Raw genomic sequence first — 18,894 nt, 5'->3', positions numbered from 1 at the left:
CAGTTGTAACTTGGAACGCAAAAATAACAATACCTTCATTGTTGTCTCTGGGCATATGTTTTGTGACACTTAAAGAGATTTTGAAATAGTACATAATGGTTTGTGTGTGTGTGTGTGTGTGTGTGTGTGTATTGACTTGAAATTAGAAAATTTGCTCCACATTTTCTAGGGTAGGAAGCAGACAGCTGGGAGTTAAAGCAACATGGAACAGAGAGCACACAGCACTGAGCTTTAAATGGGAAACATAACCCTTCAGGCTCTATTACTTGGTAAATTACTCTCTCTGTCTGGGAGTTGCATGTTGGAGCCAATGATGCAGGCCAGTGGGGAGAAGAACACTCAGGATTATTTCACAAGAGAAATTAAAATGATTTTTGGCTCCAGCCAAGTTCTTTTTATTTCTTTCAAAACTAGTTTTGCGAAAATCCTAGCCTCTTCCCATGCATGTTTCATTTGGAGGGAAATTCCGTTGAGTCAAATAAGTTTTCCTCGCTCCCACCAGGTAACTGTGGGCAGGATTGCAGCCTCAGTGCCTATATGAGAACTAAAAACTGTGTCCTCCCTGCTCCCCCAGTCAAACATTTGGAAACTAAGCCTTAGGAGGAGTGACTTTGGAGACAATCGCATGGAGAAAATCAGGAGATTAAAAGGGCATTTCCCCAGGAAAGTTGCATGATCGCAGTGAAGATTTTCAGACAACGTTGCAATTAAGATGACTTATCCCAGGAAGAACCAGGAATGCTCCAGCAACAAATCATTTGAAAAGTTTGTTGCTGGAGTATTCCTGGTTCTTCCTGGGATAAGTCCTCTCAGATCCCGATGTGTATGAAAATCTGCACTGCAAGCATGCAACTTTCTTGGGAAAATGCCTTTTTAATCTCCTGATTTTCCCCGTGTGATAGTCTTCTTAGGGAATGGATTTGTTTAGCTTGGAAAACTCTTCCAAAGACTAGAATACAAACCAGTGAATTCAAATTACAAGAAAAGAGATTCCACCTAAATGTTAAGAAGCACTCTTTTATTGTAAGATTTTTTGGCAGTAGAATAGATTGCCTCAGGGGTAATGGGCTCTCCTTCTTTGGAGGTCTTTAAACATAGTTTGCATTAACATCTTCCAGGAGGGTTGGAGTTGTGTGTGGCAGGAGGGAGGATTTACATGGCCCTTTCAGCCCTTTTCAACTATTTGGCTGCATCCACAGTGCAGAAATGCTTTGGCATTCTGGGAATTGTAGTTTGTTGTGGCACCAGAGCTCTCTGACAGAAGGCTACATGTCTCACAAAACTACAAATCCCAGAATTCGATCGCATTGAGCCATGGCAGTTAAAGTGATGTCAAATTGGATTATTTCTGCAGTGCAGATGCAGCCTAGAGCCTGGGGTTCATTTTGCAAGTGGAACTGTGTTTGGCTATTACCTCAGAACTAAAGTGTAAAATACTGGAATAAGAAGAAGCAGTGAGGAATTTTAGAAGAGACTAGAATTTTAACCTTTATCTGTCCAAAAAACAAGAGAGTGTGCTGTAAAATCTTGATGTGTGGATGTGTTTATCTTCTTGACCAAAAAGAAGAGCAGAGTGGTGTCTCTGCAGCGTCATTTTGTGAGCACAGAAGTGTTGGTTTGTCCCCTTTAGGGCCAAAGTGTCACTTCCAGAACTAGTCTCAATCCAGACCTATAACAAAGCTTTTCCAGTACTGGTTGTCTTTTAACTGAATTGGGACATCTGATGGCGAAGCTATATGTTAAGTACAGTACATCGTTTTAAAATATACACCATTTTACAATGTGATTTGTTTATTTTGTGTGCCTTTAAGTTGCTTCTGACTTATTTCTGGGGCTGAAAGAGTATGACTTGCTCAAGGACACCCAGCGGGTTTCCATAGCTGAGTGGGGAACGAAACTCCAATCTCTAGAGTCCTAGTCGTGTGCTCAAATCACTACACCTTGCTGATTCTCACAATATGGCTAGGGCCTTCCATTGCCATTTCTTAATGGGAAAAACAGCCTGTGTCCCCCCTCTCTCTGCATATTTGTTGGTAAATGGGTACTCAGCTGAGATTGTGAGAAGAGCATGGGGATTCAGCCTAGCCTGTTTGTGTGGGTGAATCCACACACTTTCAAGTCACTTGTTGCCTTATGGTGACCCCATGAATTTTGTAGGCTTTTCTTAGGCCAGGAATACTCAGAGGTGGTTTTGCCAATTATTTTCTCTGAAATAGAGTGTACAGTGCCTGGTATTTGTTGCCAGCAATCTCCCATCCAATTACTAACTTAGGCTGATCCTGCTTAGCTTCCAAGCTCAGATGGGATCTGATGACTTTAGGATGCAGAGGAATTTTTGCAGGAAAAATGAGCCCAATGTTGTGGTCCTGATTTGATCAATACATTACACAGCTGCTTTTAGTTATGAAACAGGAGAGACAGCTCCTTATAGTATTTTCAAGTGGCATGCTTTGTGGAACATGCTGATTCGGTCCTGAGATAGAATAGCATGTTAGGGACAGGGAATAATGCAGAACTTGTAAAAATTACATGGTTGCTGGGGCATTCTACCAGTTGTAATGCCAAAAAAGTAAGTTCTCCAAGCTCTGATCTAAAATACAACAAGGAGACCTTCTTTTGATAGCTAGTCATATGCGAGGCCAGGCAAAATAAATCCAAAAACTTCATGCACTTGGTAGTTGTACAGTTTTGATGTTACATGGCTCTGTTCCCTTTTTGTAGCTAAAGAGATAGTTAATTAGGGGAAGAAATCAGAGACATAACCATGTTAGTCTAGAACAGTGGTTCCCAACCTTTGCTCCGTGGAGTCCTTAGGGCTCCATGGGCACTTCGCAGGTGCTCCATGGCTGCTCCAGGAAAATGAAAGAAATAAAAAAATGAATGAAATTAAAGAATAAGAAACAAAAAGTAACACTACCCCTAAACACTATTAACTTGTAAAATATAGGGTAGCCCTCTTAGGAGCTACGCCATATAAATTGATTCTAAAAAGGGCTCCACGAGTCAAAAAGCTTGGGAATCGTTAACAGTATGAAAGCTTATGCTACAACCTTTGTGCCCAGTTAGTCTCAAAGATGCTACAGGTTCCCTTTGGATACTTAATTGGGGAAAGTTTTCATCACAATTGTGTTCTAGAAATTACTTTATTTCCTTTCTGTTCTTGTTCAGATTGATATAGCTTTATACATTATTGCAGAAGAGATCACTTTATAACTCTAGCAATGTAATCTCCAGAACATTTTTCCTTTGATCTTTGCATCTATGGAGCATATGGTGTTCATAATCTTAGTACATCTGGCTTGAACATGCCCACCACACTCTGAGACTACACACTAATTTCTTGGAATTTACATATAAAATATTGGTTGAAAACAAAAAAAACAAAAAAAAGTAAAGGAAAGAAAGAGTGTGTTATGGTATCAGTTCCTGATTAGAAGCATAGGTCTTTCTGTTATATTCATGTGATTTTGTATTAAAACCCAAAGGAAGGCCAAATGTATCAGAGAGCGAAGGAAGGTGGTTATTAGTAAAATTGTATCTATAGTACTAATACCTAATAGTGTGTGTATGTGTGTGCCTTCAAGTTGCCTGACAACTTATGGTAACCCCATTAATTTCATAGGGTTTTCAAGGAATACTCAGAAGTGGTTTTGTCAATTCCTTCCTCTGAAATATAGCCTCCAGCACCTGGTATTCTCCCATCCAAGTATCAAATAAATAAATAATAAATAAATACTAGCCAGAGCTAACTGTGATTAACTTCCAAGATCAGATGAGATCTGGTTCTATTCATGTATTTAGGCCATAGTACCTAAAAGTACTAGGAGAGCCATCATGGTTTAGTGGTTTGAGCATTGGACTAGGACTCTAGAGAGCAAGGTTTGAATTCCCGCTCTGTCATGAAAACCCATTGGGAGACCTTGGGCAAGTCATACCCTCTCAGCCTCAGAGGATGGCAATGGCAAGCCCCATCTGACTTTTTGGCAGTCCATGGTATCCTTAGCACTATTCTTCAGCACCTCAAATTAGTTTATTTTCTTCTTGTCCACTTTTTTCACTGTCCAGCTCTCACATCCATACATGACAATGGCTATGGCTTAGCTGATTGTAATTTTAGTGCTCAGTTGTATGTTTTTACTCTTTAGGATCTTATCTAGTTCCTTTATAGATGCCCTTCCCATTGCTAGTCTTGTAAGCCTGAGGGCAGGGAAACTTCTAATTAAAAAGATTGTATGTACAGCGCTGTGTAAATTTACAGCGCTTTCTAAATAAAGGTTAATAATAATAATAATAATTGTAGTTTCTTGACTGCAGTCACCATTCAGATCAATGTTTCATCCTAGGTATGGGAACTCTTTAACTACTGTACTTCAATTTCTTCATTGTCTAGGCTGAATGTATGTATTTCTTCCATTGTCATTATTTATGCTTTATTTATGTTCAGCATTAAGCCTGCCTTTGCTCTTTCATCTTTGATCTTCCTTATTAATTGTTCTGAGTCTATTCTATTAATTGTCTTAAGTTCTATAAATTGTTCTATAATATGTTCTAAGTCTGTGATGCTTTCTCCTAGTAATATGGTGTCATCTGTGTATCAAAAATGGTTGATGTTCCTTCCTCCTATATTCACTCCTCCTCCTCCTGAGACTAAACGTGCTAGCTACTCTTACTATATATTCTGCATACAAGCTGAACAAATAGGGTTATAGAATGCAGCCTTGTCTGACCCCTTTGCCAATTGTGGACCATTCTGTTTCTCTACTGAGGACCAAAAGGACAAAGCACTTCTCTGGGAACAAAGCTCTTTGCACAGATGCAGGACAGTAGTTCCTAGTGGCAAATTGTGGGTTTCATGTCAGTAGAGTGGTGAATCTGCTCTCAATTTCAACCTATATTCGAAATACTAAACCCTCTCCTCAAATTAGGCTCAGCACCTAACATTCAAACTAAATCTCAGAGTAAATTCACCATTCCACTGATCTGGAAACCACCAGAGGCAGGGGGTTCAATTGAATGGATGCAACTAGTAGGGGTGATGCAGCTGCTCTAAAAAAATTATATTTTGCCCTGTCCCAGCATTTGCATTCAGGTGAGCATGAAGTAATACTTCAATATCAGATATTTTACTCTGAAATGGAAGAGAGAGGGCTGAATCTGGTGCTGTTCTATTCAGCCCCTTTTCTAAAGAGGTAACGGTTGCTTTCAGCCTGCCCTCAATGGGAGACAATTTTTAGGATGTGCTTTTAGTTCCTAGCCTCCCCACCTTCTCATCTGCTGATCAGAGCTTCTGAGAACCCTTGAGCTTCTGCAAATAAACAGCTGGTGGGAGGGACAAGTTGCATTTGCAGAACGTAGGATCTGAAAAGTGAGAGGGCTGCTGCCAAAGGGAAAGTGGCAGCATGGGGTCTTTTGAGAAGATTTATTTTGGGAACAGAGAGATGCAGGGCCAGAGGTTGATGGATGCTCTCAGCAGCTGCTTCTCCTGGGCAGGATGGAGGCTGCAAAGAGAAGGACACCCCCTGCTTTGTTTTATTGCTCTCCCTATTAGTTGAAGCCTTGTTCACAGAGCAAAACACCCCATGATGGAGACATAGGACCTCATAGGCAGAGAATCCCAGATGTTTCTTCATTGGTAAAGGTCGCCCACTTATTTTTTTTAATAAAATACAGTGTCTCATATTCCCATTGGGCACTGAGATGCTTTCTGTTCTGTTCATTATAATCAAGAATCCTACTTCTGCATACAAAAAAACCCTGAAGCTACAGTAGATGTATTGTTCCATGAGTAAAACAAATCCACAGATAGGCTGTTAGGATAGGTCAACCAACATGCAGCAAAAGTATGCATTCACACTTAACTTCACTGAAAGTGGAACTAAACATATATTTAATAGGACTTGAGCATACACGGATTTTGTTATACACGGGGGATCCTGGAACCAAACCCCAGCGTATAACAAGGGTCCACTGTACATTTGAAGGCCAGCTAGTATAGACGTTGTTAAAGGCTTTTCTTTTCAAGCCCTTGTTAATGGTAGATGAATGGTGCTGTCTGCAAGCTAGTTTTCTCCAACAGTTTTCTGCTATTGGTCTTAAAGTTTTATTATTGTTGCCATTTTTATTGTGTGATGCTTGCTTTTAGTTTTATTGGATTTTGTGTTACATTGTATTGGCATTCCATGCTTTTATGCCATGAGTATATCACTTCAGTGCCTTCAGGAGGAGAATACAACAAATACACATGATAAATCATCAATCCGTCATTCAGTGTTGAACAAAGGGACTAATTTCCCCTTTTACTGCTGCTGTTGTTTCAGCTGTTTCCTAGCAGTGAGGGCTGGGAGCAGCCTTAGCCACTGAGGGCGGGGGACCCCTTTCTGCTGTATTAATTGCCCTGGAGATCTGATACACAGTTCATTTGTGCTTTGCACCATACATTTTTGTCTTACAGTTTGGAGAAAGGTGGGCAAAAGGCAGGTATGTTAAGATTAATGAATAGTGGAGGCTGCTCCATAGCACCAAAACATTAAATATTTCAGAAATGATGAGAAGGTAGAAGATGAATACAAAGTAAAATGAATGAGACAGAAACAGCCCTGAAAAGTAGTAAAGGCAGAAGAAGAGACATAGATTTGAACAATACAAATGGCAGGATCTTGTTATGAGTTTAGAATGGCATATCAGAATGCTACAGTCAGCATGATGTAATGGTTTGAGTGTTGGACTAGGACTCTGGGAGACCAGGGCTGCATTCACACTAGCGTTTTGTGCCGAGTATTTCTGGGGACATTCGATGATGCAATACTGAATCAAAGTTCCTACTGTGTTTACCTTGATCGAATCTCTCCATGGCAATCTAACCCTGCTGATGTTCACAGTACAATTTGTAGCGACTTAAAATGGAGCCACCATTTCGCTCATTCTCGGGTTTTTTTTAACTACCAATCAGATGATGTACATCCATGTCACACTGTTGGTGGGAATCCTCAAAAACGACCCCTAACCCCCACGCCCACTGATAGGATTTTTTTTAAAAATATATCAATCAATTCATCCACACCTTTGTCATATCAATGATGTGAGTATTTAAATGTACTGTCTACTGTGGTCATGAAATAGCAGATTTGGCTTTGGCTGGCAGGGAGAGAGCAGAGGGTGAGTATGATCCACCTGCTGCACATTAATCCCTCTTCCTCTGCTCCAAATTGAATCAATAGCAAACCCCACCCCCTCAGCCCCTGGTTCATTTGAAAAGACACTCTAAAATCTCTGTTTCCAAACATCCCGGGTTAATGGGGATTTGTGCTGACCCCCCTGAAATTCAGGTCAGGAAAACGCAGTACAAGTGTGAATGACCCTCTTTTAAACTGGTTTGCAAACTGGTTTATAACATAGTATGAACAGGCCCCAAGATTCAATCCCTGCTTGTCAGATAACCTTGGGCATGTGATACTTTCTCAGCACCAGAGGAATGTGCTGGCAAACTCCCTCTGAACAAATCTTGCAAAGAAAACTCCATGATAGTCCCTCCTTGGAGTTGCCATAAGTTAGAAAAACTGCCTAACAACAATCAAATAACAAATGATCATCTAACAACAATTAGAATGCTACCCCTTATCAAAAGCAACACTATAAGAGTAAGCATGCATATTCTTGAAGGCCAGATTAAAAGCCCTTGATGGTGCTGGCTTTATGTCTGCAAAATATTTTGGTTGTATTTTTTTAAAAAAAAAGTAAGAGGAGTTTCATATATTTTCCATATGAAATTGTACTGTCCAGCTTAATCTACTTCAAGTGGGATTTACAGTACTTATGTTATTTCAAGGTAAGAGCTTCAAACAATGCTTTGCTCATCATCTGGGGGCAAGCTTCTCTGCAGCTGTTTTGGACTATAACTTCTGTCGTGTCAGACCACTGAGTGCGCTGGATGGGACTGAATAGAGTTTTGGTCCAAGATATGTAGAGTATCATGTGGAAGAGAAGACTAGTGTGGTCTCAAGAGACATACCATAAAGACTACGCTCACCCTCTATAGTGAAGTACCCCCTCATTCAAGAAATGGGCAACTTGAGAACAAATACGTCCTACTAGTTTGCTCATTCTGGCTCATGAAGGTCTCAGACATCTGTCTCTATATCTGTATCTGGGGAAGAGCAAACATGTTATTGGCCATACATCAGCTATGTACCCATTTTGGCCTAACTGACAGCACCCAGTGTGCTTTTTTCCCCTGAAGCCCTCAAGCTTAAATATTTTCTTCAGCCCTGCTCTAGAGATGTAAACTTTGTAGAAAATTTGAAGCAATGGGTGGCAGGGGAATTTTGATTTCCTCTGGAACATTTTGGGATTTTTTTTAAAAAAAGAAGATATTCCAGGAAAAATTGGAAATCTATCCAGTATTTATTTTCAGAGCAAACATAAGCTTGCTTTACATAACTTATGCTTCATTCATAACATAGCTCACATATAAAATTGTACTGTTTGGCATCCTTATGAAAGCTTAAAATATAATAAAACTATTTGTACAAATAAAATTGTGAATGTCCTGAAAGATCTGTGTACTGTTGTGCCTTATGTTACATAACCACCTGCACCTTAGCTTTTGTCATATGAGAGGTTACTGTGCAGGGAGGGAAAATAAACCACAAATTTTGTATTAAACAAAATACAGTGCATTTTGGGACTGAAGAGTATATTATACAGTCACAATCACAACATTGGCGTGTTTAAATATAAAGACTAGCAGCATATTGAAACAAAAAGTTTTAACATAGAAAATATTGAACTCTTCAGTAATATATTATAATCACAAACGGTGAAGGGCAACCTGGATTCTCCTTTCATGAAAATAGCAGCTCTCATTAGATGTGGAAAGGCATCTTGGTTTTAGTGTTACAGTACATATTCCCCAGTCTGCATGGGAATTATTGGCCTCCAGTCATGTACACTGTTCTCACACATCTTCATGCTACACCATTTCTCTCATTTTATGCAAGTAAAACTTTTTTGTGGAAAGCATTACATTCATTCCAAAAGAGAGAAAACTTCATCAGAGTTTTCATCAGAGCATCCCATCTCTAGGCCATGCAAGACAAAATGATCTAATCATATGTAGGAAACTGTGTGAATTTTGTATGTGGTTCAGCACATGTGCCAAACCCCAATGCATATCAAGAATGCTTATGACACACCATTTCCCTCCCTCCCTCCCTCCCTCTTTCTCTACAGGATGACAGTGCAGCACTCATGACAGCACAAAACAACAATTTCTGGGTAGCTGAAGAATAGCAGGAGAATTAGAGGAAGACTTTATTTTCTCTGTCCACCTGGGACAAAAGCCTTTCTCTGGCAAGCCCCTGAACACTCTCCTCTCTCTCCATGGATAAAGGACACACATTACCTCAAGACTTCTGGGAATTGCTACATTGTCTGAGAATGAGGAGCAAGTACGCCATCCTCCTGGTGTTTGTGGTAGCACTTGTCATAATTGAAAAGGAGAACAACATCATATCAAGGTAGGGGGAAAAGGAGAGCTATAGTGGAAGAAAGGCTTTCTCTGTATCCTTAGTGGAGCCTTCAGGCTAGCGCTCTATCTTATCGAGCTTTCAGGTCCAAACTTGCTACCACCATCTCTCCAGCCTTTTGGATCCAGGTAAATATCTGTACCTCCCAGTCTGAATTAAGCTGCCTTTTTACTCAGGAATGCAGACAGATCACTCTTTTAAACACATATACAGAGTTAGAATTCACAATTCATTAATGGGCCAGTTGAACAGCCTGATACAGAGAGGAGGAGAATTGTCTGACAAGCAGCACTCTTGTGAACAGGTTTAAAAGTATAGCTGTTCTTTCCTCCTTTCCATCTGGTCTCCCTCTTCATACTCATAGCAATTTAGGAAAGTGAATAGAAGAAGTTCTATTTGAATCATAGTAATGTCATGATGCTAATATTAGGTTGTTGTTCTTGTGTGCCTTCAAGTTGTTTCTGACTTATGGCGACGCTAAGGCTAACTTACCATTGGAATTTTCTGGGGCTGAGAGTGTGACTCACCCAGGGTCACTCAGTGGGTTTCCATTACTGAGCGAAGAATTAAACTTTGATCGCTAGAGTCCTAGTCCTACACTCAAATTATTACACAACACTACACTATGCTAGGATGCCACCAGGATTAATTGCCAGGAGTGTCATACAACCAAGTGCAAAACAGTTAACCATCTACTAAGCATCTCTATATGATTTCTCTCTCTCACTGACATGTAGCTGAACATACAGTTGAAATGTTTATAAGAGGTGGCCGTTATGTAAGTAGCATTCTCAAGGGATGGTAGGTATTGAAGGGGAAGGGACAAGGAATTTACAATACCTGTCACCCACTATTAGGTAGGTGGCAGATATTGATGGAGAAGTGACAGGGAATTTTTTCTTTTCAGTTTTTTTTAAAATAAGGGTAAATGAGGGAAAGAGAGACAAATGCAGATTAAAGTAGGAGAAATAGAGTCTATTCCTTATAGTTCTGGAAGGATGCTAGTACAGTTGGCCCTCAGTATCTGCAGGGATCCGTTCCACCCCCTCCCCCCATGGATACCAAAATCCACTGATGCTCAAGTTCTGGGACTTCAATGGTGGCATGTGCATATAGCCACATCATCAATAGGGACAGCCCCTGTTGTCCCCAGTGGCAGTGTGTGCATGTGACTGCATGACCATTAGGAACAATAGAAATCATTGCCCCTAATGGCGGCATGTACATGTGCATGCACCACCACTGGGGAGAACATGGGCTTGCTGTCCGTGGATGGTTGAATCTGTGGATGGAAGTCCACAGATACTGAAGTCCAACTGTAATTGCTGAAAACATTTACCTCTCCAACTTATTTGTGTTCCTATTTCCTTGCACTCAGGACAGATGTGCCTAGGACAGCATCTTTCCCACTTCTCCCCTCCTTTGCCCCTGTTTTCAAGTTGGTACTTGGACACATGTCCTTGGCCAGAGCTTGGAAAAGGCTGTTTTAGGAGGGGGATTTTTGAACTCACGTCCCAGAATGACCAGTGGTCATGTTGGCTGGAGAGACCCAAAAGTTAACATTTCCAAGCTTTGATTTTGTGATCAAGGTTTTCGAATTGTGTTTCAAAGTACTTTGGGATTCCTTATAAATTAACCTTTGTAAAAGTTAGAATTATCAGGGAAGCAACAATTCCACTACTGTGTGGAACATGGGGCCATGGGGGTGTTCTGGTCAGAGTTTGGAAACATTACCTTTTATTTAACTACAGCTCTCAGAGTTGGGCATTATGGCTGGAGAATTTTCGGAGTTTTAGTAAAAAAAGAAAAGAAAAAAGTAACTTCTTCCAAGCTGTGTTTCTAGCTCTTTCCTTAGCCTAAATTTCTGTGCTAGGCTCAACCAAAGTAGACCTCTTGAAACATTGGAAATCTGGCAAGTCAACATTTAGGTAAGTCTGATTGATTTAATGGGACAGTTAGGATTTGGACAGGCAATTGGATTGAGGTTGTTTGAGTCAACTGTTGTCCAACATGCTTAGCCACTATGTTTACATAATTTGAACACATTCCCTATATTATTCTTTGGAGTTCTTTTGCATTGCATTGGGATTTTGTGACTGATCCCAGACAGATAACTCACTAGGGAATGTGTTCCCTGAAGCCAAAAATCTAAGAGAAGAGTAGTGTCTTAAGGATGAGAAAAACTGAGAGCCTTACTGCATGAGAAAAGAAAGCTGAAACAGATCAGGAGAGCAGCGGCTTTCTCTTTGTCTCTTTGCATGCTGTGGTAGCACTTCTGTTCTCCTTCCTGAGGGAGGCAATAATAAAAGCATGCCTTTTGCCAAACGGATTTTCCCAGCATTACAAAAGGTACACTTTTATTACAGTCTTCCTCTGAAAGAGAATGGAAATGTTTCAACAGCATGTGGAGAGGCATTGAGAAAGCTGCTACTCTCCTGATCCATTTTGGCTTTCTTTTCTCACGTGATAAATCACTGAGCTACTTCTTTCTCAAAGACAGTTTACACTTTTCTTCTGAAGTCTCAGGTATTTTGAAAAACTACATGCTTTCTCTCTCTTATTAGTCTTGGTGATATTGTTCTCTTTCTTCATAGGGTGTCAGACAAACTGAAGCAGTCTCCACTTTCCCTGATGGAAGCCAATAGTACAGACTCTGGCTTGGTGTTGTCAGAAAATGGTTCCCTCCTATCCCTCAGTGAGCTGGATTTGGCTTTCTCCCAGCTCAAGAGCCGGCTTCAAAATGTCACATTGCAGCTTGGAGGGACTAGAGAAACTCCACCAGCATCTGCTAAAGGGACAAGGAAGCATGTTCTCCTGATGGCTACCACCCGCACTGGTTCTTCCTTTGTAGGGGAATTCTTCAACCAACAAGGCAACATTTTCTACCTCTTTGAGCCTTTGTGGCACATCGAAAGGACTGTTTCCTTTGAGACTGGCGGTGCTAATGCTGTGGGGTCAGCTCTTGTCTACAGAGATGTTTTGAAGCAGCTCTTCCTTTGTGATCTCTACATCTTGGAAAACTTCATAATCCCATTCCCAGAGGACCATCTGACGCAGTTTATGTTTCGGCGTGGCTCAAGCCGCTCACTGTGTGAGGAGCCTGTCTGCACACCTTTTGTCAAGAAAGTCTTTGAAAAGTATCACTGCAAGAACCGCCGCTGTGGCCCCCTAAATGTAACTTTGGCTGCGGAGGCCTGCCTGCGTAAGGAACACATGGCCCTCAAAGCAGTGCGGATCCGGCAGCTTGAGTTCTTGCGGCCCTTGGTTGAAGACCCTCGTTTGGACATGAGGATAATTCAGTTAGTACGTGACCCTCGGGCAGTGCTGGCTTCTCGCATGGTAGCATTCTCAGGTAAGTATGAAACCTGGAAGAAATGGGCAACTGAAGGTGCAGCGCCGCTTAATGAGGAAGAGGTACAGAGGCTGCGGGGGAACTGCGAGAGCATCCGGCTCTCAGCTGAACTTGGTTTGAGGCAGCCAGCATGGCTTCGGGGTCGCTACATGCTGGTCCGTTATGAGGATATTGCCAGGTCTCCCCTCCAAAAAGCCAAGGAGATGTATAAATTTACAGGCATCACCATCACCTCACAGGTAGAGGAGTGGATTCAGAAGAATACTCAGGCACCTCAGGATAGCAATGGCATCTATTCAACCCAGAAAAACTCCTCTGAACAATTTGAAAAATGGCGATTCAGCATCCCTTTCAAGCTTGCCCAGGTGGTGCAAAGTGTCTGCAGCCCAGCCATGAACCTGTTTGGTTATAAGCTGGCCAGTAGTCCTGAGGCCCTTATAAATCGGTCCATCAGCTTGCTAGAGGAGAGGAGGACCTTCTGGGTCACGTAATGGTGGCCTTTGCTTTTATATTTGCCCCCATATTGCAGTGTTCTGTGGAACTGAAAAAGTCAGGACCAAGAAATCATTGAGAAAGGAATACATAGCAGAAAGGGTTGAGGGAGAAGCCATTCATGGCAAGCTTGCCTTGAATGTCTGCCTTGTTTTGTGTTCTTTCTTCAAACACAGTGCTTTATGCTTTTCCTGGGAGCAGATGATATTTTCCTGACATATTTAAGGCTTTCCATTGGGTTATAAAATAGACAAACTCTGTCAAAAAGAATAAATCTAGAGGTTGACACAGAGTAGAACCTGAACGCAGAGATCTAATCTCCTTACCTCATGCCTATGTCCTCAGTGGAATCATTGTCCATTCCTCACAAAACATGCAAAGTGGGGGAGAGAAAGCGAATACTCTATTTTTGAAAACACATTTACACTTTTTAAAAAGAGGAAAGAAATAGCTTTCTCATCCTGCTGAGAATTTTGTGAAAAAGTGTATTGCACTGATATTGCCTGAGGCAGCCTTAAAGAACTTGTTAAGCTGATGTTTGGGGAGTGTAAGAAAGGTGTGGAGGAAGCAAGAAGGAAGAGAAGAAGGAAAGGTGTTTAACAGAACTGTCAGAAAGGAACCTGGACGACTTCATTGTTTAGACGGAGGATGTTTTGTACATGATCTACTTGAGACTCAGATAAATTGATGCCTTGTTTAAGCTTGAGAAGATGTGACTGGCTCACAAAGATGACTGGGAAGAAAAGACATTGAGTAGGGCTGAAGATGCTCCTGCCTACAGTAATAGACAATTTCATGCAATTACTTTGTTTTGTCTTGCTTTGCACCTAAACCATGGGATAAATGACTTTTTTAAAAAAAATCAGGCTATGAAAACAACGTTCAAAGGAAAATTGAACTCTATTCCTTCTATATCTCTGGGAGATCAGCCTTCCTCAGTGGCCACAGTCCACTAGTCAGTCTCTCTCTCTCTCTCTCTCTCTCTCTGTGTGTGTGTGTGTGTGTGTGTGTTAAGTCTACTGTCTGGTTTTCTCACTTGTCTCTGAATCAATTGTTACTCAGTCACATCCAGTGTCTGGAGAGAGTTAAGAGACAATAGCTTCTTTCTAGTCTCAGTGACACAAGGCTGTGATTTTAATTGTATTTTCCCACCTCTCACTCTTCCGGTAATTATTTTGTGTCCTTTAATGTGCTGTTTGGAAACAGTCAATAATGATTCTCTACAGTTATGGAGAGGAATTGTTTTGTATAAACCAGGCCGCTGGAGCACAAAGAGAAAAAGGGGGAAGGCTAGTGGAGGTATAAAACAACGTGTAACTGGTTGAATGATAGTTAGTGGAAATAATTTCTGCAATAGCAAGAAACACAGTTTCCTGTCACAGTACAGGGATTCTTCTTATCCCTTTCTACTATAGGCTTCCAGACTTTTTGCTCCAGAGGCCCACAAACCATAAACAAACACCTAAATGAATGTTTAACACACCCTAGGCACTCCTATTAATCTGAAGCACTTATTGAAATACTTATACTGTCTGGAATGTGGACAGAAATTTGGAAATACATCCCAGATGAACATAAAACCGCGGAACCTGTTCTCATTGAAGCATCAAAAACAGTGTAGAGTTTTGTGACTCCTTAAATACACTCATGCTCCATGTTACTTTTCTATGCAGAGTTAAATATGTACTGGGATGGTCTATTAACTATAGCAGGCACTGATGTTAATACTGTCCTGCCATGCTAATTTACTTTGGTACCAGGACTTTGTTACCAGGAAAGACAATATCCATCTCAATTGACTGGAATCATAAAATATTTTGAAGGGAGATACTTCATCTGTTCTTGTTTCTTTTTTGAAATAGCCAGTCAGACAGAGGCTGTTATGCTTAGGTGTTATGAAGCCATTCTTTATTTAGGATGGGGAAGCAGAAGTGATGAATGGGAGACCATATTTATTCTAAGCGACTCAGAACAAGGAAGAATTGGATGCTTTGTGTTCTTGTTTCCTGAAAGGTAGTGATCTGAAAACAAAATTTTGCACATCTGTGGCAGGAATAGCTGTATAACCATCTCCTCTTTCAAACATATGTATGCACCTCCACCCTCCATAAAAGCAACCCATTCTAAATAGAAATTGATAGTATAAAGAAGTTATTTAAAAGAATATGTTTCTGAATAAAAGCTCCCCCCCCCCGTGACTTTTGGGGACAGTTATCTCTCTACAGAATATCTGCCAAAGTTAAGACATTGGGTTGCAACTAATCAACTTCCATTAACCCAAGGGTAAGGTCTATTGAACTTACCAGGACTTACTTCTGAGTAGGCTTGTGTGCCTATTCATGAGATCATGCTGAAAACGTCTGGGAGATGGCATCCTACCCAGTTCCCAGCTGCTGCATAAGGAATAAGTTTTCACATTCAAATTGATTGCATCAGTTGTCTAGGAGGAGGAACAGAAAAGATTTCTTCCTTGCATGATTTCACTTGGGATACCTGTCTTGGTGACCAATCCTAACTCTTACCTCTTTCTACCAGATATTCATGTATGGCTATTTCTCATGGGTTGCTTATCATTTCTCACTTTCTCACCACACTAAAGAGAACTTACTCCTGCTAGGATCACTCATTCCTTTCTGAACTGCATGATGCACACATTTCTTATTCTGCATGGCCTAACCATCACACCATTTTAAAAAAAGGAATATAGGACCTGACTTACAGAACTAGTAAATAGCTGACAGACACAGGAAATAAAAATAAAAGTGTGTATGTAGCAAATCAGTGTTAAAAAGTTACAGTAGATATACCAAACAACCAACAGTCCATATATAATGTCTACAATATGTAGTCCATACAGTGTTATAGCAATAAATGTGATGGTCCATTGGCTGTGAATCTTTAACTGGAGGAAGATTTTCAAAGAAGCAATCATATTAGTCTCTTGCAGTTTAAAAAGGAGGAGGGGAGGGGTGGGTGAAGAGAAGGAATGTAGCAGAACCCTTAAGGCTAACTGTTTTTTATTTTAGCATGAGCTTTCATGGATATAAACCAGCTTCCTCAGATACCGTACAGAGTGATATCCAGGCTTTGTATCCTGAGGCCTGGATATCACTCTGTACTGGAATATATCCCAAAAGCTCATGCTCAAACAAGAAACAATTATTATTAAAGGTATTACTACATTGCTTTCCCCAGTCCTTTCCTCCTTTTTATGATTGCTGACCATTACTCTAAACAAACTTTCAGTAATACAAGGACCAAATGAAACTATGGGTGTTGAAGGTAAGAAGCATCTTTATTCTTACTCTGTGAGGAAGGCTGCACTGATCTGTTTGGTGAATGCTGAATTGTAGTTGGTTAAGTGATTGCAAGGGCTGAATTCCTTCATAAGGAGACTTGAGTATGCAGGAATTAGAACTGGTCAGTTTTGTGACATCCATATCCAGTAGTAGGCTGGTATTATGTTACTATGTAGCAGAACCGGCATTGTGCACCATTGCAGTCTTAGTGCACATTGGACACTCTTGCCAATGTCCCAATACTTTGCAATTCACCATCTTTGCCATTCACTAAAGAGTTTCTTAGTGCCTTTGCTATTTAGCAAAGTACACATAGAGTTATGCTAAATAAAAGGTGATATAGGATTCTGACAGTATATTTTAAATACAACCATACCGTTGTTTTCTAACACTTCAGGCTGAGTCTGATGGGAAGAATTTTAATTTTGGCCATTAAGAAAGAAGATAAAATCAAAACATGTCTGGCTCTTGTTTTATTTAAGTCTTGTTTAGATCCTTGGTCTTATTACAGTTAACAGTTTATAACAGTTCTTCACATCTGTCACTATTAAATTGTATAGGGCACACATTCATTATATGTAGACTATTGATTATTTGGTGGATCTACTGTAACTTTTTAACATCAATTTACTACAAATACTGTACATTTATTTAGATAGTTCCAAACTCTTGCTTGTTTGCTATTTACTAACCAGTAAATCTCACAGCTTCTTTATTTCTTGGGCTTCATGCCCCTTTGCCTTATGATTAGTTCCATTTTTCTGCACCATTGCCCTCTTGGGTTACCAGTTCCTCTTGTATCTGTTTACTTTTACTCTGGACATCTGATCTTCCAGACTTGTTAAGCAAAACCCAAATGTATCTGGCCTACGTTGTGCCCTGTTTCTTTGTATTTTAAAATATACAGTAGACACAAGCAAAAGAGATGGATGTGGGCACAGCCCACCAAGGTTGCAAGTGACTAGAGTTCTATTTCATATAGCAGCAGTGTAGGTCACTGCAGGGCAACAGGATCCACAATTTGTCAGTGTAGATGGCTACATGAGAGGCTTGTTATCCACAAAACAACAACAACAACAACCCTCTAACACCCTCTGGACAGGTTTTGCTTCTGAATCGAAATACACCAGAAGAGCAGCATCCACTTCTCAGATGGGCAGGATACCTTAAACACTTCCTTCTCCAACAGAGATTATTCTGGTTTATGAGACATTTCAACCAGCACTCCTTTTACTGAATAAAAATGTGTTGCTTCTGCTGTTGTTTAGTTTTGTTTGTGCTTTCCCTTCTGTCATGTTGTCTGTTCAAATGTTACCTTTTAAACTGAAGTACAACAGCTGTGGCATTTTAGAAAAAACAAGCGCACTACTTCCTGACATCTGCAAAGTTGTACTTGTTTTGAACGTTTCTATCTTTGTTTTTTTTCCTCCCTTGAACTGTAAACTGTGCAGTAAGTTTATTTATTTATTGTATTGGGGGCAGGGAAGATGAAAATACTTTATTGGAAGGGATGAAAGCTGCACAAAAATAAATAAAAACAGACTCAGAATGTGTCCCAGGGAACAGATATAGAAATGAAATTAAAAGAAGTTTGGCTCTGATGAAAAGAAAACATGTTGCCTTTTCCTTTTAAAGTGTGTGGTTAAATCATTTAAAGGGGATAAAGGGGTTTTATTTAAAGAAAGGAACTGGGTAGAAAACAATTGCATTTTATTCTCACCATGTAACCTTGGAGCTGGAAATAGCATTAGTTATCTTGGTAACAGATAAGGGGAACGGTTCCCTCTCCTAATAGGATTTTCAGTATCCATGGCTCAGCATTATCCTTTCTGTTGCATTCTGAGCGGGAAGTGGATTATTTTCCAGTGAAGGGTTGGTGGTCGACTCTGGTTGCAGTCACATTAGGAAGGGAATTTGGGGTGTGGTGCACATTGGCTTATATTTGAAGATCTTGAAATGAAGTGCTGGAGAAGTACCGGAGAAAAGAAAGGCATTGTATATCGTTTTACAATGGCAGAAAACACAAAGGAGTCATAATTTAATGCACACATCTGTATCCTTAAACCCAGTGGAAACCAATGGGATTTAAGCATGCCTGCATCTGTCCAGGATTGAAATCAGGAGCTACAGTGGTCCCTCCACCCTCTGCTTCTTTGGACTTGTTGTGTGTGTGTGAGATTTGTTGGGTGGGTTTAGGAACGAAGAACCCCCATGAATGTGAAAAAAC

General features: G+C 40.5%; 1 protein-coding gene across 8 annotated transcripts in view; it reads left to right on the top strand.

Annotated features, from left to right (window-relative positions):
* Nucleotides 1-18,274, top strand: part of CHST3 (carbohydrate sulfotransferase 3) — a 68,715-nt gene extending 50,441 nt beyond the window's left edge. For 7 of the 8 annotated variants that reach the window (XM_042460983.1, XM_042460982.1, XM_042460981.1 and 4 more), the window contains 2 exons: nt 9,229-9,515; nt 12,119-18,274. In XM_042460983.1, the coding sequence (XP_042316917.1) occupies nt 9,379-9,515; nt 12,119-13,367 (1,386 nt within the window). In that variant the 5' untranslated portion in view covers nt 9,229-9,378 and the 3' untranslated portion in view covers nt 13,368-18,274. Of the gene's footprint in view, nt 1-9,228; nt 9,653-12,118 lie in introns of those variants that run through there. The other variant, XM_042460985.1, reaches the window with a different exon arrangement.
* Nucleotides 18,275-18,894: the final 620 nt, after the last annotated feature.

This window comes from Sceloporus undulatus, chromosome 3 (genome assembly GCF_019175285.1).
Source record: "Sceloporus undulatus isolate JIND9_A2432 ecotype Alabama chromosome 3, SceUnd_v1.1, whole genome shotgun sequence".
Lineage (NCBI taxonomy): Eukaryota > Metazoa > Chordata > Lepidosauria > Squamata > Phrynosomatidae > Sceloporus > Sceloporus undulatus.
Note: the sequence above shows the minus strand (reverse complement) of the source record. Positions and strands in the feature narration are given on the sequence as shown.